Source organism: Sturnira hondurensis, unplaced genomic scaffold (assembly GCF_014824575.4).
Source record: "Sturnira hondurensis isolate 20B ecotype Veracruz unplaced genomic scaffold, ASM1482457v3 Scaffold0014384, whole genome shotgun sequence".
In the NCBI taxonomy this organism is placed as follows: Eukaryota; Metazoa; Chordata; class Mammalia; order Chiroptera; family Phyllostomidae; genus Sturnira; species Sturnira hondurensis.
In genome coordinates, this window is record NW_028087015.1 from 25,719,848 (window position 1) to 25,742,554 (window position 22,707).

The 22,707-nt window shown below is 37.7% G+C and overlaps 1 protein-coding gene and 1 long non-coding RNA gene across 2 annotated transcripts in view; one reads left to right on the top strand and one right to left on the bottom strand.

Moving 5' to 3' along the window:
* The window catches only part of LOC118998712 (uncharacterized), a 215,077-nt gene that overhangs the window by 108,666 nt on the left and 83,704 nt on the right, over window positions 1-22,707 (top strand). The gene's annotated exons all lie outside the window — the stretch shown is intronic.
* The window catches only part of TAFA2 (TAFA chemokine like family member 2), a 443,544-nt gene that overhangs the window by 19,503 nt on the left and 401,334 nt on the right, over window positions 1-22,707 (bottom strand). The window contains exon 4 of the mRNA XM_037063049.1: window positions 21,729-21,853. Within this exon, the coding sequence (XP_036918944.1) occupies window positions 21,729-21,853 (125 nt within the window). The remainder of the gene's footprint in view (window positions 1-21,728; window positions 21,854-22,707) is intronic.

The following is a 22,707-nucleotide window of genomic DNA, read 5'->3' on the forward strand; positions in this document are numbered from 1 at the left end:
CTGGCTTACATATTGGGCTAAATAGCTAGGCACAGAGCTTAAAAATGCCTTTTAAAAAATGACTGCAGTTCTTAGTTCTGCTATGTGTGGTATAACTAAAGAATGAGATTATTTTCTTTGGTGTAATAACAGGGTTTTTTCCTTATAAAAATGTGTCCTGTAGGCATAGATTGTTTAGGATGACAACTTTTTTAACTACTTGCACACTTTACATATCATCTCAAAAGAAAGCCCTTTCTAAACTAACGTGGCATCTCATAGATATAATATGTACCCTGAAAAGGCAGGTCATAAAATTTATGTCAAAATCTCCCCTGTAGATCAGACATGAACGTGAATTATCTGAAATAGTATCTCCATTCAGCAAAAAGATTTTGACTGCATTTATCTGGGGATATCCAGTTCCTCACACAGTGTCCAACACTGAACACATGTTTAATGCATACTTAGCAAATAATGAATCAGATATGATTTGATTCTAACGTATCCTTTTAGAGGTACAACAGACAGAGTAAAAAAAAAAAAATCTCTGAATTTGTACATACAAGGTCTGCCCGGAAAAAGTCCAGCCCTTGTTAATAGAACAGTTTGCACAACATCGATGTAACCTGGCAGCCAAGGAGAGTGAACTGGAAGGCACATGCATGAACAATGACAACTTCACTGTACTAGTCAGTGGGGGTGGTAGACAGCACTGAGCGAGCATGTGTACTGTGTGGCCATCACATTCAAATGACTGAGCAAGTAAAACAACAAGTCTGTATTGTATTTTGAGTTAAACATGAACATTCCTCTGCAGAAACTGTTGAGATGATTCAGAAGGCCACAGCTATGGGCAACTGGTGATTAGCAGCTTCATCACAACAATGCACCAGCTCATGCATCACATCTCGTGCAGGGGTTTTTTTTTTTTTTTTTGGTGAAACATCAAATCACCCAGGTCACTTAACCCCGCTACAGTCCAGATTTGGTACCCTGAGACTTCTAGCTTTTCACAAACCTAAAATCACCTTTGAAAGGGAAGAAATTTCAGACCATTGATGAGATTCAGCAAAATACGATGGGGCAACTGATGGCCACTGGGAGAACTGTGTGAGATCCCACACTGCCTATTTTGAAGGGGACTGAGGTGTCATTGTCCTATTCACAATGTTTCTTATATATCTTGTGTCATCTTCAATAAATGTCTCTATTTTTCATATCACATGACTGGATGACTTCTAGACAGATCCTGTATATTTCTAGGAATTTACCCATTTCTTTTACGTTGTTGAATTTGGTGGCAGACTGTCTTTACAGTATTCCAGTATGATCCATTGTATATCTGTGATGTCTATGGTAACTTCTCCTATTTCGTTTCTGATTTTGTTAATACAAGTCTTTTATGGTTTTTTCCTAGGTAAATCTAACTGGGGTTTTGTCAATTTCATTAATCTTTTCAAAGATCCAGCTCTTTGTTTCATTACTTTTTTTGTATAGCCTCTTCCCTATTTCATTCAATTCAGCTCTAATTTTTATTTCCTTTCTTCTGAATTTGGGTTGCTTTTGTTCTTCTTCTTCTAATCCTTTTTAGAAATATTTTTATTTATTTATTTTTAGAGAGAGGGAGAAAGAGAAACCTCAATGCGTGGTTGCCTCTCACGTGGCCCCCACTGGGGACTGGCCTGCAACCCAGGCATGTGCCCTGACTGGGAATCGAACTGGCCACACCTTGGTCTTTGTAATTCTTTAAGGCAGGGATGTCAAACTCATTTTCACCAGGGACCACATCAGCCTCGGGGTTTCCTTCAAAGGGCCAAATGTAATTTCAACTCCTTAATAGTTAAGGAGTTAGTTACATTTACACAGTCCTAAAATTATTTCAGCCCTTTCAAGGCAACTGCTTTGGTGATGTGGCTCCCGGTGAAAATGAGTTTGACACCCCTGCTTTAAGATATTAGGTTGGTAAGTTGGGATTTCTCCTGTTTTTTGAGATTAGACCTGCAGTGACACTAACTTCCCTCTTATTACAGCTTTCGCTGCATCCCAGAAGTTTTTGATATGTTGTATCATCATTCTCATTTGTCTATATACATTTTGACCTCACCTTTTATTTCTTTGACCCAATCATTTTGAGTAGCATGTTGTTTAATTTTCACATATGTGTTGCTCTCTGTCCTTGCTTTTTGCAGTTGATTTCTAATTTCAAAGCACTGTACAAAGCTTGGTAATTTTAGGGTCCTTTTAAACCACTGTTTTATCACTGTGCCCAAGTCTACCCATGGGAGCCTCTCAATGGTAGCCCTCCACACCCCACCCTACACCTCCCTACCCCACCCTACACCCCCCTACTGTAAGCCCGTCCTTTGGGGGTAGGGTTCCTACCATTACCTCATCTCCATCTCTTTTACCCTTCTCTATGTGGTTTCTCTCTCATTTGTTGTGCAGAAGCTGTTCAGTTAGCTCTCAGTTGTTCTTCCAGTGAAATTACTTTATATGCAGGTATACATTCAGTATGTCTATGGGAGAAGGTGAGCTCAGGGTTGTTCTATGTTACCATCCGCGACCCTCCCTCCGCCACCAGTCTTTCATCTGGCTTCTAACTGTACACATGCCTTGGCTTCTTTTGGTGGATTGAGATTTTTTACCTTTGTAATTATAAATGGAAGGGTATACACATACACACAATGTTTTGAACATTCTACCTCTAAGAATAGTACCTATGTCACTATTACATTTGAAGAGCACATGATGGCCATGCCCTTAGTCGAAACATTTCAAGAAAATATTGGAGAAGATAGAGTTACATTGTAAAGTTTGCATGACACTTCAACTTTTTACACTTCTTAAGAAACAATGTGTTTAATTGCACAGAGTGTAAACTTTGGAATCAGATCTGTGTCAAACCTCTGCCACCTACTAATTATACGGTTTTGGGAAAGTTACACTCCTCAAACCTCTTTTCTCACCCGTACTAATGAACAAGAAGACTTAAAATGCTAGTTAGAATAACTCTTAGAAATATTTGTTTAGATCATATAACATAATACCTTGCAAAAATTATCATTAAGCAAAACAAAGATATTAGTATTATAAAAATTATTACTATTGCTACCTTGAACTTCTACCTTGTTTTGTCTACTGTTGACAATACCAAAATATCCAAATGCATTTGCCTGGGTCGTCCAAAGAAACAGAACCAACAGGACAGCCTCCAACTGACAGGAAGAAGTCCACCCACATCATGGAAGGCAATTTGCTTTATGTGGAGTCTGCAGATTTAAATGTAAATCTCATCCCAAAAAAAACTAAAAATAAAACACCCTCACAGATACACCCAGGGTAATGTCTGACCAAATATTCGTGCATGTGGCCCAGCCAGGTTGACACATTACACCAAGTAATACTTCACTCTGACTTAATAAACATTTAATTCCTATATTTTATTGCCCATGAATAGGGTTCTTTGACTTGATGATTGAGCAACAGCTACAATGTGTATACTTCTTGAACTTCTTTCTAGTAGAGCTTGAAACAGACACATTTGTATTGTGACCATTTCTCTTGTAAAACCTGTAAAGAGGCAGTTGACATGAATTTTGAACAGGAATTAGTCTCCATGGTTGTTTATGGAACTCTTGTTTTGCATCAGACAAAAAGAGAAAAGGGAACTGTCCCGGAGAATCAAGTACACCTATTCCAAACTCAAAGATATGACCATAAATCATCATCAGGACTCAACCTGAGTGACACACACTTAAACATACATAAGCACAGGGTGGTGGCATCACTAATATTTTATCCTCTTAGCAAAATTCACCCAGTAGCACTCTGGAAGAGCTGAGCATACTATCAGGAGATGGAGCTGGTGTACATTCGAGGGATGAATTAGATGAACCCCAGTGCAGAAGAAATGGGAGGATAGCATCAGGCTGATAAGGCCTTGGGGGACCTCGACAACTTGGGTGGACTTCACATCACTGCACTGCAAGCACTGGTGGCCGTGCTGGGGGAAGTGGAGAATTTAAAATTGCCTGATGCATCTTGATGATGTCTTCCCCTTCCTGTAATTTCAGTAACCTCAAAAGGGCTAATCCCTGGTGAGAGGTTATGGCACTACCAGCAATACTTCTACTTTTAGTGAGAGGTTACTAGTACCAGAGAAAATTCCTCTACCCCTAGATTTTTTTAGCAGCACTTCCTGTTCAAGCTATGAATGCTTGCCTTTACCTTTGGGATCATACAGTGATGTGAGAAAATGTCATGGAACAGGGTCTCCTTCCTTAGAGCATTGCATAGAGGAAATGTGAATTTGTCAAAAGTTACTTTGAACAGCTTTTATCATAAACTTTAATCACATGGGCAAATCCTTACAGCTGGTGTAAGAAATCCTCAAAGTTATAATGGGGAAGCAGAGAGCATACCTCTTTATTATACATGCAGGAGAGCTCTCAACAAGTTGATTTCATTTGTGAAATTTAATATCAGACAATGGTTGACTGGCCAGACACTGGACTTCAGTAATCTCACAAATCAATCATATGTTGTAATTGAAGTTGGAGGTTGAGATTTCTAGTCATGATACCTGTTTAAATTTATCTGACTGTCAGCCAAAGTGTCTGTTGAGAATATTTTATTTCTTTCAAGAGAGAATAAAGGCATCTCAGTGTATGAATCTGAGAAAACAGGCTGACCAAATCAACTCTCCCCACAATTACTCAAACAGCCCTTTCAAGGACAGGGTATTTTGAAGTTGCAAAGCAGAGATTGCATTCAATTATTTGCAAACATTCTTTGAAAATGAATTTGCACTGCCTCTCCCCCACCCCAGTATAACCTCATCTGGGTCTCTAGTTTTTACTCCTACTTTTCGTTTAACAGTACTGGAAAGAGAATAGGAGAGGCAAGGTAAAGACAAAATATGTCTGCCACCAGCAGAGAATAAGCAATAAAAAATCAAAGTAAATAGCCAAGAGTAAGTAGAACCTCACCAAAATAGCCCTGTACTGACTTTGGGCTAATCCCACCATGAATTATGGGAAGCCAATATTGCTACTTAACAGGAGCAGAACACAATAAATGCTGAACCACAGGAGTTAAAAGCACATTCAACAGCTAAATACCTCATCTTTAACAAGTTCAATATTAAATATTTTAACAAATGTTTATTGGAATATAATGGCTTAGTATACACTATAGAAATTTTTATTCATTTTTTAGTTTGGTAATTTAAGTTTTATATCTTAGATCACATTTTAGTTGGCTGGTTTTCCTGTAATACTCATTACTTACAGATTTTTATAGTGTTCTTACAAACTTCAAGCATTTATAAATATATATATTTATATACATAAATATATGCAATGTTATAAGGTTCCAATATTCTCATTTGCCGGTGGTAATTTTAAATACTTTTCAATATAGAGTTATTACTGTGCCCCATACACAAAATTCCTCCCCTCTTCTCTCCTGCCTTCTCTCACATATTTTATAACTGAAAGAAAAAATGTTAAATGTTTTAAAAGTCAAATCCAAACACACTGCTTCAGTGTTGCCCTTTTTTCTATGAATAGTTAGTTCATTATTAGGAAAGCAATCTAGCTGAGGAAGCATTTTATTGGTTGGTTATTTTCTCCAGGTAGTACAATATCAGATACAAATGTGGAAAACAGTTCCATCTTGACATCACAAACTCAATATTTTGATTGTCACTATATACTAAGAAAACTTATTAAATAAATTGCCTTTCAATGGCATCAAAATCTGTTACCCGTGGGTTTCGGGTGGGCAAGGATATGCAACAGTAACCCCTGGCACCTGTGCGAACCTTCTTGCTACCACTGCTGTAGATGAGAGTGAGTTACTGACTTTCCACCCACTTGAAGGTGAACTTCTGGACAACAAAGTGTTGCGATTTTCCAAAGTTTGAATCCCCAGAGTCCACCACAATGTCAGGCATACAACCACATGGCAGACGTTAAGTTAATCTTTATAGAATGAATGAACAAATGGACATGCTTCCTTTGAATGGAATGTATTGATTTTGCTAAAGAGATTCACATTTATCTTATTTTAGAAGTGTTTCTGACACAGCATCCTGTGTTAAATAGATACCTGTTCTGCAGTGTTCGCAGTGTGTTACCAATGACACCAACTGGGAGGCACGTTTTAAGAATAGGACTGAGTAAATATCATTCAGCCAACAGATGATGAACTTTCACTATTTCTTGCAAATATCCTGCTCAGAAAGAAACTTACAGGCTACTTAATCTGTTTGTAGCTTCCATGTTTTTATATCAATCGACAGCCCCTGTTCCCCGGAACTCCCTCTTTCTGTGTCCTTTCAGACTCTGGCCTCTCTCGGGTTTCCTACCTCTGCCCACACTGCATGTTCCTTCGTAGTCACCTGCTTCTACATTAGCTGCTGGAGCATCTTTGATACTCCTTTTCAACACTTTCCTTCTGAGGGAGCCCTCTGAATTATTTCAACACCAGCTAGGGGATAATTCTCAGAATTCTATCTTGATCTCTAGGGCTATGTCTCAAACTGCCTACTTCACATCTACCTTATCATATCTCCATCCATTAAGATCACCAAATAGATCCAAGCCAGAATTCTGGATTTGCTCCTTTTACTCACTATTCATATTTAATTACCAAGACCTATTGATTCTACTTCCTAGCCCCCCACACCCCCACTGTGTCACTTTCCTATTTGAGTTCAGGCCCATTATCTTCTAGCTCAAGTCTTAACTCCCTGCAATTGACACATTGCATCCAAATAGACTTTCTACACTGTAAATCAGACGCTTCTTCTCTCCAAGTAAATATTCTTCAGTGGTTCACTATTGCATAGAGAATAACATCCAAATCTTTTAGGCTGGCAGTTAAAGAGCTATCATGACAAAACTCATCTTGCCATGCCTCCCCTCCCAGGGACTCTCCATCACCCCAGGGCCCCTCACACATGAAGTTACCCCATGAATAAGTCATGATCTCCTACAGTCCCATGCCTTTCCATAAGCTGTTTTGTGGGGTGTGGGGCATCATGTATGGTAAAGTGCACTAGTCAACTCTGAATTTCTGCACATACTTCAAGTCACAATTTGATAACCTCCAGAAATAAGAAACTTATTATTTCCCAAGGTAGTCCATTCAACAGCATCTAGGGCCAGCAAGCAGAGATGTAAATTTTGGGCTTAACTATTCTTAATAGTCACACAGAACAAGTCTAATTTTTAGTTTCACATGATATATCTCCAAATAATCTAAAACATGTTACCCCAAGTGCTTCTATTCTCTGAGGTAAATATCCACAGAGTCCTTTACATAAGCCTCCTATTTCTAGCCCACTCAGAGCCGGTGTCCAGAAATTTGCTGGGTACCCCAGTGAAGGTCTGATCACTACAGAGTGAAGCTCTGCTCTGCTTTTGAAGGAGGCACACTTCGTGTTCAGAGGCAAATTACCCGCCAGGGAGCTGGAATCCACTCTCATCCCAGAGACACGTGGGAATCAGACCACAGCTCTGTTTCCTCCCCAATCAGCACAAGTCACAGAGCACCTAGAATTCTGAGCTTGTGGGAATATTAGTTTTCATTTCTCAGCTGTACCTTCACTTTGCTCTCCAAAGAAACAGAATAAAATTGGGTCGGAAATCATTGACTGAGGGATTTAAATTCCACAGAAAATGTGTGAGGACTCGAGGAGGGAAAGAGCTGTGGAGATATATACAGGGGCAGTTACCTCTATTTTTTAACAGAAGGGCTGTCACCATCACAGGAAAAGGAACAGGCATGGAAGCAAGCGACACTAGCTCGGGTCCCTTGAACTTGCTGTTCTAGCCTCAAGTCCAAGGAGGTACTACTGCTCTGTCAGTAAGGCCTCCAGGCCACCGAACACCAGCTGGTAGTGCTGCCTCGCCCGGGAGCACTTCCCTCTGAATGCATATGAAACTCCTCAACATTCAAAATAAACCCCTGACAGAGTTTAGCCCTCAGACCTCACGTAAGAGGGATATTGTTCTCAAAATTTAATTCACAGGAAATAAACAATAGCCTAAAGAAGTACCTCATTTTTACTAATGAAATTCTATGCCCAAACTAAATTCCATTACAATGTGTGAACAGTCACAATTAATTATAAGTGTAATATTCAGAGTAACACCTATAAATAAACTCCTGACTCAAATACCACACAAGCATTTAAATCTTACAGGAATGTCAAAGCACTCCTATGTTGTCCATTAATTGTAAAAATATAGGCCACATCTTAGAAATATAGCCCAGATGATATATTTTTAAAGTCTTTGTATGAATTTCCAATAAATCTAAACAAATACCAAAGCAGAAACTCTTGGTTCTACTAAATTGTTGTTAATTAAGCAGCTCTTAAATTTAAAACACCAGGTTTAAAGTGTTACTTTTGCTAATGTTATTTCCTGGAGACCTAATGTGGTGTCTTACGTATCTTTGGACTCAATATCCATTGAGGATAAAAATACCTTCAATTTTTAAAATCATTTCTGTCACATCTCTTTATAAAATGCTTAATATAGCAGTTATACAGTTTAAGTATTTTTCAAATGTCCATACCATTTGAGATTTTATATCTTTTCTACATGTGAATTTAATTCAATGCCTGCATTTCTTGTTACTATAGTAAAAAAATTCAACTAGTTTTCTTCATAAATATCAAATTCAAGGTGTTATACCATATTTAAGCTTCCATTAAGTCAAATAACCTAGAATCAGTGGATATTAATGTAAAACACAAGACATGTTCTTCCCATAGTTCTCTGCCTCTCATCTAATGGCAACTTCTTCCTTCCATTTGCTCAGCACAAAAATTTAAGGTAGTAGTGACATGCCGCATACCACCTTTCTAACCCTAAATGCAGCCACTTGTGTTGTTCCCTCCAGCCACAGGGGCATCATTGCTTCCCCTTGAACATGATATTCCCAGGGCATCTCCCATCTCGGATACTTTTCACTTGTTCTTCCGATTACCTGTCCTCCACATAGCCCTGTGGCTCGTCCCACAAGCCCTCAACCAAACACACAAATTCTCTTGCTCAGCAATCTCCATTTTCCTTCCCTGCTTTACTTTTTCCCATAGCACCTATCACTATCGGACTTATAATTATTTTATTTTTTTTGTCTCCCCCCGTTTGGTAGGTAGAATTCTAAAGATACATCCCCAAGATTTCTGTCTCCTGTTCAAACAAACACTAAGCACTGCTGTGAAGGGACTTTGCCATATAATTAAAGTTGTTAATATAGGATGATCACCTTATTTTAAGGTCAGCTGATTATCTGGGCAGAACCAATGATGTTGCCTGAGCCCTTAAATGCAAAGAGTAAAGCAGAGCAGAGATAGGGGAAATGGTGATGTCAGAGTATGAGAAAGACCCAGTATGCCGTGGCAGATTTAAAGAAGCAGGCAGTGTGACGAGGAGGAAGGCAGGCCTTCCGAAGGAGGGGAGAGTCTCTCAGATGACAAACCCTACGGGGCTAGACACCTCATTCTTACATTCACAAGGAACCAAATTTTGCAGATAACCTGAGTGAACCTGGAAGCAGATTCACCCCCAGAGCTTCCAGAATGAAAAACAGCCCTGTTGGGGAAACACAAAGCATACTCCTTGATTTCAGCCATGTGACATACGGAGTGGAGAAATAGCTGACTGTGCCTGCACATCTGACCTGCAGAGCAGACGTTGTGTTAAGTCAGTGCATTTGTGCTAAGTCACTAAAATCGCAGCAGCAGAAAGCTCATGCACCCTCTCAAAATACAGGCCTTATGAGGGTGGGAATTCTCATCTATTTTTCCATGCTGTGTTCCAGAACCTAGAATAGCACCTGACAATCACAAACACTCAAATACTTGTTCAATTAATGGATATCTGTAAGTACACACATTCTTTTCCACATAATCTATATTTCAAAAGATCACACAAAAATTTTCCCCAAAACATTTAAGTAAAATATTCAAACTTAAAATGTATAAGCTAAATTGATTTGAAAACAGTCTCTTCTGTAGTCCGTAGATCTGCAGGCGAGTGGTGGCAGTTGCTTCCTTGGAACCGACACAGGAAGCCATCAAATTCCACTTCCTAAAGTAGTGGTTTTCCAATTGTATCTTATACCCTATTGGCAGGCCACAAAGTCCGTTCATAGGGTTCAGGCAGGAAGGAAGGAAACAGAACCCAAACACCAGAACTTTAATTTCAGTGTGGGGTGTCTGAGTGTCTGTGTGCTTGTTGCATGTGTGCCGGACGACAGTGAGAGACGTATTCTTAATATAGGCGCCATCAAAGTGATTTGAAAACCACAGCACTAAGGTCATCATGCTCTTTGCTGTGGGCCAGGGTGCCATTTAGGGCCTGACCTGAGGTGAGATGAAGATAAGTGAATGGGGAATGTGTCTATTAAAAAGGTTGGTCAAGAAAGAAGTACACTATCCTAAGTCTATGATTAAACGCACAGGGTACCAGAGAGCACTATGATTAAAGAATTCACACAAATTGTACCACATTAAGGTGAGGAAATGAACCTTTCCCCTCCTGCTACATTCTTCCTTTGCCTTGAGCTGGATATTGCAACCCTGGACATTGCCAACAGAGCGCAGTCACTGATCCTTGGTATAAAATGTGGCAACGTCTGGAAGGGGATGGCTTAGGCTCTGATCAGCAAATCATCCTCCGACAAGGATTTTTTTCCCCTTATAGGGAAAGGACTAAAAACCCAATACCTATCTATCTTCTGAGATTAGCCAGTTATTAGTGTCAAATAAATTTAGCTGGAAAGGAAGTTAGAGATATCCTTGGCACATGGAACCAAAGAATAAATGTTAGTTAGAAGAACATGAAATTGAATTTAGCTCCACTTCCTCATTTTTATTTTTATTTTGTTTTGCAGACGAGGAAGCTTAACTAAAGGTTTATGCTATCCCCATTATTATAACAATGTCACTCTTGACATATTTACCAGTGCTTGCAATGTGTATTGTTGGTGGAGTGCATACAGATAAAGAAGAGAATAATGCAACTGTACACTAATCATTCTTCCACTCAAGGGCAGACGAGGGGTGGGGGATCATGCCATACATCTCTGTACTCTTGTTAGTGCCTACTGTGGCTGGGAAATTACATCAGATAATACCTACAAGGCACTTATCAGAGTGCTCGGCACACTGTAAAAACTATGTAAATACTCTCTTATGTGTTTTTGTTGTTTAGATTTCAAGATGAGCCTTATTATAGAATGTTTGTGCACAAGAAATTATTAATATGATTTTAATTGCATTATACAACAAAATAAAATCATTTGATGTTCTGAAAATCCATTTATATTCGAAGAGACATTCAAATGCTACAGAATTCTTTTTTTAAATTTTTGTTTTATTTATTTATATATCTTTAGAGGGGAAGGGAAGGAGAGAGGGAGAGAAATATCAATGTAGGGTTACCGCTTGTGGGTCCCCCGCTGGGAACCAGCCTGCAACCCAGGCATGTGCCCTGATTGGGAATCGAACTGCGATCCTTCGGTTCACAGGCCCAAGCTCAATCCACTGAGCTATGCCATCCAGGGCCAAATGCTACAGAATTCTTGTCTGCTTAAGGCACTTTAAGTAAATGACTAAAGATGAAAGAATGCCAATCAGTTAAAAATTACCATAAAATTTCTTTTTAAGCATAGAAAAAATAAATAGACATAGCATTCATGATTCATAAAATAATATTACTAATGACAATATAAAATCTCGTATGACATGAAGTTCATTTTTTGTTAGGTAAGAATCAGACATGAAAGCTGCCGTGACCACTGGAGTCCAAAGTCCCCACTATGTCCAAGGGGCTGTAAATCCTAAAAGTGGGATGCAGCACCTTTAGGAGATGTTCCACAGAGAGACCATATCAAAACATTAAAAGAAATTAATCACAGTCTATTTCCCTGAGGATTCCAACAATGTTATCAAGGATCTGTGCCCCTCAAATCTTACAAGCTCTACAACACCACACCCCCTGTGACTTTAGTACTACATAATTAGCATGTAATTATGTGCTCCTTCACACGGGAAAGGCTCTCCTTTTATTAACGACTCTGTGCAAAGTTCTTTATCATCTATCTTTAAAGTGAGTTTGAAATCAAAAGGCTTTTGTGACTTTTCCTTTCTTTCTTTTTAACTTAGGAGTTCTTAAAAGTAATGAAATGGATGGTTAAGGATGTCACAGGCAGTCATCAGTTTCCACCTTCACAATGAGAAACAGGGTTTGGGAAACAAACGCGCATCCTCCTTTCTCTACAGACTAAATATTGGTGATTTTGAAGAACGTGTTGCAAAATATGGATGGGTTTTTTTTTTGCCTTTTGTGGGAAATGGGTCAGAACAATTAGCTTCCTGGATCCCAGTACAAAGACAGGAGGAGGATATAATTCACATTTATGGTGGAAAGTATACTGTGAGTTCCAAATTAGTCTCGAATGAGGAATTTGCCCGGCGCATGACCTGCAGTCAGCTCTGGAAGGTACCACACATCTCTGCTGAAGCCAGGCAAACCTCATTGCTGTTTTTGGCTGATTGCTTTTCTCTAACATTAGACTTACAGGAGCACTCCTGATTGGATATGGGCAATTATAAGGTAGGATATATTTTATTGCAAAGTTTAATCATTTGGGGGCCACTTTGCTTGCAGTGATAATCTCACAAAACCAGCATATCATGCATACGAAATGCAAGTGCCTTTTGGACGAGAAAAGCTTTTTAGTCACTTTGTAACCTATTCCTGCTTCATTTCTAGACTATCTCATTTGTGGCTGGGACCAGCCAGTTGGTGCCTCAGTGGCTGTTTGGCTCACCGTAGCCATGGGGACCTCATTCAAATCTACCAAGTGCAAAATAATGCCAATGATTAAAATAATAATCAGGTTTCTCCTCAATAATATTTCTGCTATTTATGCATGGCATAAACCACCTCTATCCGATATTTCCACCCTGGGCAAATTGTATAAGAGCAACTTCAAGAACTGACATTTCCCACACTTTTTACACTATTTCCATAGAGATGGTAGAGCAATAATAACCTGATAACCTTGAACACTTCATTTATTTATTTAAATTTAAAACTTCAACTGTGTTTGAAATATAATATTATATTAGTTTCAGGCTTACAACATAGTGATTAGACTTTAATATAATTTATAAAGAGATCATCCTGATAAGCCTCATACCATCTGACACTATACATAATTATAACAATATTCCCTATAATTTTTTAAACTGAAAATTTATACTTCTTAATTCTTTTGCCTTTTTCACACATCCCTTCAACTCTCCTCCCACTAGTAACCATCGATTTGTTTTCTGTATCTGAGACCTTGTTTCTGATTTGTTGATTCCTTTATTTTGTTTTCTAGATTCCACATATAAGTGAAATCATATGGTATGCGTCCTCTTTTTTTCAGATTTTTTATTGTTGTTCAAGTACAGTTGTCTGAATTTCCCACCTACCACTACCCCCCACCCCAGCCATCCCCACTTCCCACCCTTGATCCTACCCTCTTTGGTTTTGCCCATGTGTCCTTCATACATGTCCCTGAGAACACTTCCCCCCTTTTCTCCCCATTATCCCCTCCTACCTCCCCTCTGGTTACTGTCAGTTTGTTCTTAATTTCAATGTCTCTGGTTATATTTTGCTTGCTTCTTTGTTTGGTTGATTAGGGTCCACTTATTGGTGAGATCATATGGTACTTGTCTTTCACCACCTGGCTTATTTCACTTAGCATAATGCTCTCCAGTTCTATTCATGCTGTCACAAGGGGTAGGAGCTCTCCCTCCCTTCCTTTCTTTCCTTTCTCTGTCTTATTTTACTTAGCATAATACCCTCTTGACCCACCATGTTGTCACAAATGGCAAACTTTCATTTTTTTGGATGAGTAATGTTTCATTCTATATATATAACACTTCCTTATCCAATCATCTATTGTTGGACATACCACTTAGGTTGCTTCCATATCTTCGCTACTATAAACAATGCTGCAATAAACATAGGGGTATATATATCTTTTTGAATTAGTGTTTTAATTACTTCAGATAAATATCCAAAAGTGGAATTCCTGGGTCATATGGTAGTCCTACTTTTAATTTTTTGAGAAATTGTGAAACTGTTTCCATAGTGGCTATGCTCAATTTACAATCCCACCAACAGCACACAAGCGTTTCCACTGCTACCTACCCTCACCAGAGCTTTTTGTTTGTTGATTTATTAATGGTACCCATTCTGATTAGTGAGGTATTTTCTTGATTAGATTCATTTTACATATTTTATTCTTATTGATGCAATTGCAAATGAGATTTTCTTAATTTTTCTTTCTGCTAGTTTGTTATTGGTGTATAAAATGCAACTGATTTCTGAATATTAATTTTGTATCCTATTTGCTGAACTCATTTATTAATTCTAATAGTTTCTTTGTTGGAATTTATCTGCTTCTCTTTAAATAGTGTTGTCATCTGCAAATAATGAGTTTTACTTTTTCCTTTCCTGTTCGGTCGACTTTTACTTATTTAACCTGTCTGAATGTTGTAGCTAGGACTTCCAATACTACGTTGAATAAAAGTGGAATAAGTGGACATCTGTGTTCTGCTACTGATCATAAAGAAAAAAAGCTTTCAGCTTCTCACCATTGACCATGACTTTAGCTGTGCATTTGCCATATATAAGCCCTATTATGTGGAGGTATGTTCTTTCTACCCCCAATTTGGTGAGCGTTTTTACCTTAAATGGATGTGGGATTTTATCAAATGCTTTTTCTGCATCTACTGATATAATTTTTACCCTTTATTTTGTTTATGTGAATTTTCATGGTAATTGATTTAAACATATTGAACCAAACTTGAATCCCAAGAATAAATCCCACTTGATCATGGTGTATGATCTAATGTATTGCTGAATTCAGCTTACTATTATTTTGTTGAGGATTTTTGCTTCTGAGTTCATCAGGGATAGTGACCTATAATTTTCTCTCTTTTTTTTTTTGTAGTGTCTTTGTCTGGTATTGGTATCAGGATAATGCTGGCCTTATAAAATAAATTTGGTGGCCTTTCCTCCTCTGCAATTTTTTGGAATAGAGAATATGTATTCTTTCTTTGAATGTGTTAGAATTTGCCTGTAAAACTATCTGGTCCAGAGCTTTGGTTTGGAGTTTTTTGATTACTGGTTAGATTTCATTATCAGTTATCACTCTATTTAGATTTTTTTCTGTATCTTCTTGGAATATTGTACGCTTTTAGGAATTTATCCACTTTTCCAGGTGTCCAATTTGTTGGCATATAATTGTCCACAGTATTTCCTTGTAGTCCTTTTTATGTGTGTGGTGCTATTTATCACTTCTTTCATTTACAATTTTATTTATTCAGCCATCTCTTGGATTTTGTTGTTGTTTTTGATGAGCATGGTTAAAGATTTATTTCTAGTTTATCTTTTCAAAGAACCATTTCTTGGTTTCATTGATCTTTTCCATCATTTTTTGGATCTATTTCATTTATTTATGCTCTGGTCTTCATCATTTCCTTGTTTATATCTAGTTTAGGCNCTTGTAGTCCTTTTTATGTGTGTGGTGCTATTTATCCAGCCATCTCTTGGATTTTGTTGTTGTTTTTGATGAGCATGGTTAAAGATTTATTTCTAGTTTATCTTTTCAAAGAACCATTTCTTGGTTTCATTGATCTTTTCCATCATTTTTTGGATCTATTTCATTTATTTATGCTCTGGTCTTCATCATTTCCTTGTTTATATCTAGTTTAGGCTGTTCTTTTTCCAACTCTGTTAGGAGTTTGAGATTCTTTATCCGAGATTTTATTTCTTGAGGTAGGCCTATGTTGGTATGAACTTCCTCTTAGAACTGCTTTGTCTGTGTCCCATAGATTTTGCATCACTATATTTTCATTTGCTTCAAGGTATCTTTTGATTTCTTCTTTGATCTTGCTGTTAACCAATTCATTGTTTAGTAGAATATTATTTGCCTCCACATTTGAGTATTTTTTAGTTTTATACCATTGTGATTGGTGAAGCTGTTTGATATGATTTCAATTGTCTTAATTTTACTGACATGTTCTGTGGCCTAACATGTGGTCTATCCTGGGAAATGTTCCATGTGCATATATATTCAGCTGCCTTTAGGTGAAATGTCCTAAATATATCAATTAAGCACATCTGGTTTAATATGTCATTTAAGGCCACAGTTTCCATGTTGATTTTCAGTCTGATGATCTACACATTGAAGTCAATGGGGTGTTCAAGCAGCCTACTATAACTGTATTACTATCAACATTTGTCAATGTTTGCTTTATATATTAAGGTTCTCCAACATTGGGTGTATAAATGTTTATGGAAATTATTCCTTTTGTTGCATTAATCTTGATAGGAAATGAACTTTCTTATTTCAGCCCTTGGTTTAAAATCTATTTTGTCTAAGTATTGTTAAGCCAGCCTTTTTAAAAATTTTCATTTGCATGAAATATCTTTTCCATCCCTTCCTTTACTTTCAGTCTGTGTTTTTCAATTTGAAGGGGTGTGTCATAGGCAGCATATGTACAAGTCTCATTTTTAAAATCCATTTAGCTGTCCTACATCTTTTGATTGGAGCATTCAGTCCATTTACGTTTAAAGGAATTACTGATAGGTGTGTAATTATTGCCATTTTATTGTTTTCTGATTTTAGTTCTCTGTTTCTTATAATCTTACTGTCTTATATGTTGATGACCTTCTCTAGTGTCACATTGGTATCATTTTCTTTATTTCTTGTATATCTCTTATATATTTTTGGTTTGTTGTCACCATGCGCTTCAGATGTAAGTTGATGGCTACTTAAGTTTGAACACATTTTAAAATCACTACAATTTTTACTCACCTACAATTCATGTTTTTGGTACTTTACTTCATTTATATGTATCCCTTAGTGATGTAATTACACATACTTTTTAATCTTTGCATGATCTTATGGTTGGTTGATCCATTGCTATTTCTAAGTGTCTGCCTTTGTCAGTGAGAACTTTTTTATGTCCTATATTTTCTAATTCATATTTCTGATCTCTACTTAAAGAAGTCCTTGTAATATTTTTTGTAATGCAGGTTTATTGGTGATGCTCTCCGTTACCTTCTTCTTGTTCTGGAAAACTCTCTCTCCTCTGATTCTAAATGATAGCCTTGCTAGGTAGAGTAACTGATTGTAGATCTTTTCTTTAATTACTTTAAATATTTCGTGTGAATCCCTTCCAGCCTGTACTGTTTCTGTTAAAAAAATTAGCTGACAGCCTAATGCAAGCTCCCTTGTAAGTAACTAACTGCTTTTTCGTTCTACTTTTAAGACTCTATTTTTGTCTTTGACCTTTGCCATTTTAATTACAACATGTCTTGGTGTGGGCCTCTTTGGGTTCATCTTGTTTGGGACTCTGCATTCCCTGGGTTTATTTGTCTGTTTCCTTCACCTGGTTTGGAAACTTTCCTGTCATTATTTTTTCAAATAGATTTTCAATCTTTCTCTGTCTATCCCTCTCTTTCTCTCCCTCTGGTCTCCCTGTGCAATTGTTTCAGAGATCCCTTAAAATGCCCCCCTCTTTTTTTTTGCTGTTTGATTGGGTGTTTTGTGCTGCCTTATCACTGATTCAATTCTATGCTCCATCTAATTTGCTGTTGATTCCCTCTAATGTATTCTTCATTTCAGTTATTCATTTTTTTGCTGGTTCTTTTTATGGCTTCTATCACTTTGTTGAGGTTCTTACTAAGTTCATCACCTCTTCCCGTAAGTTCATTGAGCATCCCTATAACCAGTGTTTTGAATTCTGTATCTGGGAGATTGTTTATCTCTATTTCATTTAGGTCTTTTTCTGGAGTTTTGTCCTTTTCTTTCATTTGACACATGTTTCTTTGTCTCCTCATTTTGGCTGACACCCTGCGTTTGTTTCTATGGATTAGGTAGATATGTTACATCTCTCAGTCTTGGCAGTCACCTGTGATGCCCAGTAGCATATTCTCCTATTCGCCTGAGCCAAGTGCTCCAGGTGCTCATTTGTGTGTGTCCTCTCCCATTGTAGTTTAGCCTTGATTGCTATTGGCACTTCAGTGGGTGGGACTGATCTTCATGCTGACTGGTTGTATGGGCTAAGAATGACAACCGTAGACAAGCTCTTGTTCAGGGGCTTATGCCTTGGACCAGGAGTTTGTCCTTCAGCTATGTCATTTGTGGAGCTGGTTGGGTGCTGCTGTGGTGTTGTCTGAAGCTGGCCAAATGGTGTGTTGGTTTTACTACTTCTGAGGAGGGGCTCTTGTGCAGGCCAAGGTCCGCTGCCATTTGTGCCCAGTTTGGGGCTAGCTGGTGGGAGCTACCAGTTGGTTGTTGATCTGCATGATCTGTAGTTGGTTGCTGCTTCTGGTAGGCTTGGGAGAGGCTCTGCTGTGAAACAAGGCTGGCTGCAAACTGCGTCAAGCCTGGAATCCTTCAGTGGTTACCCTGGGGCCAGCCAATACTGGCCATAGCTTACGCCAGGCTTGGGGCCACCTGATACAAGTTGGAATGCAAGTTGAGACCAGTCGTCATTTACGTTGAGCTTGGGGCCACTTAACAAGAAGTATAGGGCATGCTGAGGTTATCTGCTGCTTATTTGGTTTTGTGGTCCTTTCAGGAAAGTATGTAGCATGATCCAAGACAGGCTGCTCCTCTAGAAAAGCCATTGGAAGCAGTTTCAGCCAGGCACACTAGTTGGGTGGAGTGGAGTCTCAGGGAGTCACCTTGGTGGAGCAAACAGTATTAGCCAGGTTATTGGACAGCTCGTATTTGGCACTTGCCAGCTATATTGAGGGCGGGCTCAAAAAGGAGCAATTGAGCCTTGTAGCACTTTCATGCCTGGAGAGAACTGCCTTGACCACCGCTCCTCCAGCTCCCACCCTCCAGTTCATTCAGGTCCTCCCTGAGGCACTATGTTGCTGGCACTTTTCAAGCGGCTGCCTCTGTGCTGGAGCCCATAGCTAGTGTGTGTGTGCACAAGTGAGACCACATGGTAGCCCCTCAAGAGCAAGAGCATCTGCTTGGGACTCCAGAAGCCCTCAATCTCACTCAGATGCAGTCCCTGCTCATTTTCATGGCCAGATGATATGGCATTTCCTCTTCCTGGCTTTGATGCCCTTGGCTGGGCAGCCCAGGATGGGGCTGGGACCCCTTGCTCCTCATGGGGGATCACCACAGCTAAAATATACCTCCTGATTCTTAATTGCCACACCATGAGGTGGAACATGCCCATTCCATTTCTCATTATGGCTTCTTCTTTATATCCTTAGTTAAAAGACTTCTGTCCTCATTGAGGGATGTTCTATAATTTAGTTGTAGCTCTGAGAAGAGGCAACCCACCATCTGGACTGGAATTACCTCAAACCCTTGCTTCTTTATCACCTCAGGGGATTTATCTAGATTGTTTCATGAGCTAGACTAACATTCAAAATTACACATCTTTTTGCTCAGGCATATGGGATGCCATGTTCCTTCAGTCAAAAATATCTAAGAAGCTTCATTTTCATTAGCATTTTTCTCGTTAAGTTAAAAAGAAAAAAGACAACAATTGACTTTGATTACACCTAGGGAGTTCCTTCTTTCATGCCTTCTTGTCTTCTGCTATATATGATTATTTTTCCTTTTTAAATGAGAATCATAGACTCTCAGAATTGGAAGAGTGTTAAGAGTAATTTAATCCAAACATCTACTGTTGCATAAATCCTCCCTATAATATATTTAATAAGGTCCTCCATTAATAGCCATTCTCCAGGGCAAAATAGCTTAAAAAATAGGAAGTGTAACCCAACTTAAACAAACTAGAGGACCTAGATGTGGTCTCTGAGCCCTCATGAGTTCTCAGTTCATCCATCTTGTTTTATTACAGTATGAAGAATTTGTGACACAGAGACTCAATTTTAAGTTTGGACCATTGAGAATGTGGCCCAACTGGGAGGGAATCAAGATTTATAAAACAATATACTGTGAGAATTTAGATGACATCATCTTGACCTTTTTATTTCTGAGGTCAAATATGTTAAAAGCTATTTTTAAAGGTCTACCTCATATGAAAAGAACTACAGAAAATGTGTATCACTATTATAAGAATAAGTTAATTTATCTAGTATAAATTACAGGTTAAGAAATTAGACTGTGTGTTTTGAATCCTGGCTTCTGCATTAATTAGCTATATGACCATAGAAAATCACTGAACATTTTGAAGTTTTGATTTATTCATATGTAAAAAGAAGATATTATCTTCTTCACTGGGCTACTGAGAATTAAATGAGCTAATTCACATTAAGCACTTTGTTCAGTATATGACATATGTTTTAAGTACCCAAAATGCTTTTTCATATCCACTAAAGTAATAAAAACATAAAAATGTTGTTTTAGGATCTCAAAACTTCAATGACTTTCCATGAGTGCTATTTCAGACTAAGAATTTATAATGTTAAGAAAATACATTTTCATGCTGTAAATGGCTTATAAGGAAATTGTATAAAGGAAACTGTATACAGCCAGAGTTTAAATAAATCAATATGTAATTATGCTACATGCTCACTAATGGGATGGTACAATCATATCAATGAACTTATCATGTACTCTGTGGTTTGGTGGAATGGACTGCCAGCATTTGGTCAACAAGTTAGAGTCATAAATAACTTGATACAATATAAAGTTATTTATGATATGGAAAATTTGGTTACTTCTGTGTCTGAACAGTCATTACTTGGCAGATTGAATTATATATCTGATGGGATTATAAAATGATCCTTTTGAATATGTCCAGAGAAGCTTTCATAAAAACTGCTATTGCTAAACAATATCATAAATTAACCAGTACCTAGTTTTACATTACCTTTTTTCTTCTTTAATAAAACATCCCCTTATACCATTATTCTGTTCTAGTCCCCAATTATTCAATTCTAATCAATTGTCTTGCTTTTTGCTCTTAGGGGAAAGAAAACAAGACAGAACTTTAATAGATGAGGCTACACAGAAAAGCATTTAAAGTCTACCAGTCTGGAATATGCATTGAGGTAATCAGGAAGTTAAAGAATAATGCTATCTTTCACTTCCATTTCCCAGAAGTCAGTCATTACAAGCTGAAACACATCATCTAAAGAGTAATCTTTACATATTGACCCCTGGAATACACCATGCTCATGTGAGCACTTAAGTTACTTATGGTAACTTAAATGGGGAATCAATTAAATGGGCCTATGTAGAGATTTATATTCTATTGGAAAACTATTTATTGATAAGAAATAAGAAAGATCAAAATAACTACTTTTTTAAAAATGAAAGAATTTAGTTGGCAAATTTTACTAAGCCATACATATAGTAAAATCATTTTACTTTGAGAATCTATTTAGATAACTATCCATGATAAGAATAAGGGATTGAGTCTCCTTCCCAGCATTTTTAATACCTACCCTTGGGCGTTTCACATTACTGTCAGTCAGTATCTCACAAAGGAACAAACAGTGTTTGTTTATTAGATAATGTGACAGTTGATGGCGAGCTATAGATGTTATTCTGAATGAAGTCAAAATGTGCTATGAACAAATCGAGTAAGGGAGAAGATGTACCATGGAAAACTATACACTCCAATTCTACAACCACCACTTACAAGTGTCAGCACACACATTCTGCACTTTGTTAATTCAGAGGCATTTTGCTCTCCACGCTGGCTGTCCACTTACCCTAGTTGTTTTTACTTTATTCCCAGAGGAACAGCTCCATCCTTTCCGATCTGGAAGCACTTTACATTCCTCCCCCTCAAGACATGGCTGCATGTGGCACCACCATTTCTGTTCCACTATTGAAGCTACAGGAGATAGAAAAATTGATTCAGCCTTTTTCATTTGGTTTTGCTAATTCTCTGCACATTTAGAGAAAAACAAAGGCAATTTTTTCCCACCAATGAGTACACTGCGTTTTGAGGTCTACTTCATTTTTGTCCAAAGAAGCTAAATCTCGATTTTCTGAATATTTTAATTTTACTTCATTATGGTAAGAATACTCTACATAAGATCTACCATCTTAAGGTTTTAAATGTATAATACAGTATTATAAACTATAAGCACGTTAATAAAGGATTTTTCATGTGAATATATAGGCTTCATGAAAACTAATATACATGAAAGAAACTGAGTGTGTATGCATGCACTGATTTACATAAACACATAAGAAAATAAGCCCCTGAAGAATTTAGAGTAAATATTTTAGAATAAATGTTATATTTCCCACAGGAAGGCATTAGAGTTAATGCAATTTTTCTTACTGTGAGCAGTAACCATCATCACCAGAAATGTACCATGCTAATACGAACACTCAAATTATTACTTATGATAGCATCAATTAAATGGCCCATATAAAGACTTATATGCTATTGTAATTATGGGAATACTCAAGTAAAAACATTAATATTGTGATGCATCTTTATACTAACCAGCATTTTATGCAAATTCTATTTACAACTAAACATTCTCTCATATGTATGTTTTTTTTCATCCTTAAGAACCATCCATAGGTTTACAAATTCATACTATTTAATCATCTGCTTTATTTCTCAGCGGACAAATTAATAGTTCATGATATCAAAGTAAGAAGCACATAGACTTGTTGGAATCTCAGTATAATGCCTTTTGTTACGAAACTGCGTAAGATTTTAGGCCTCCT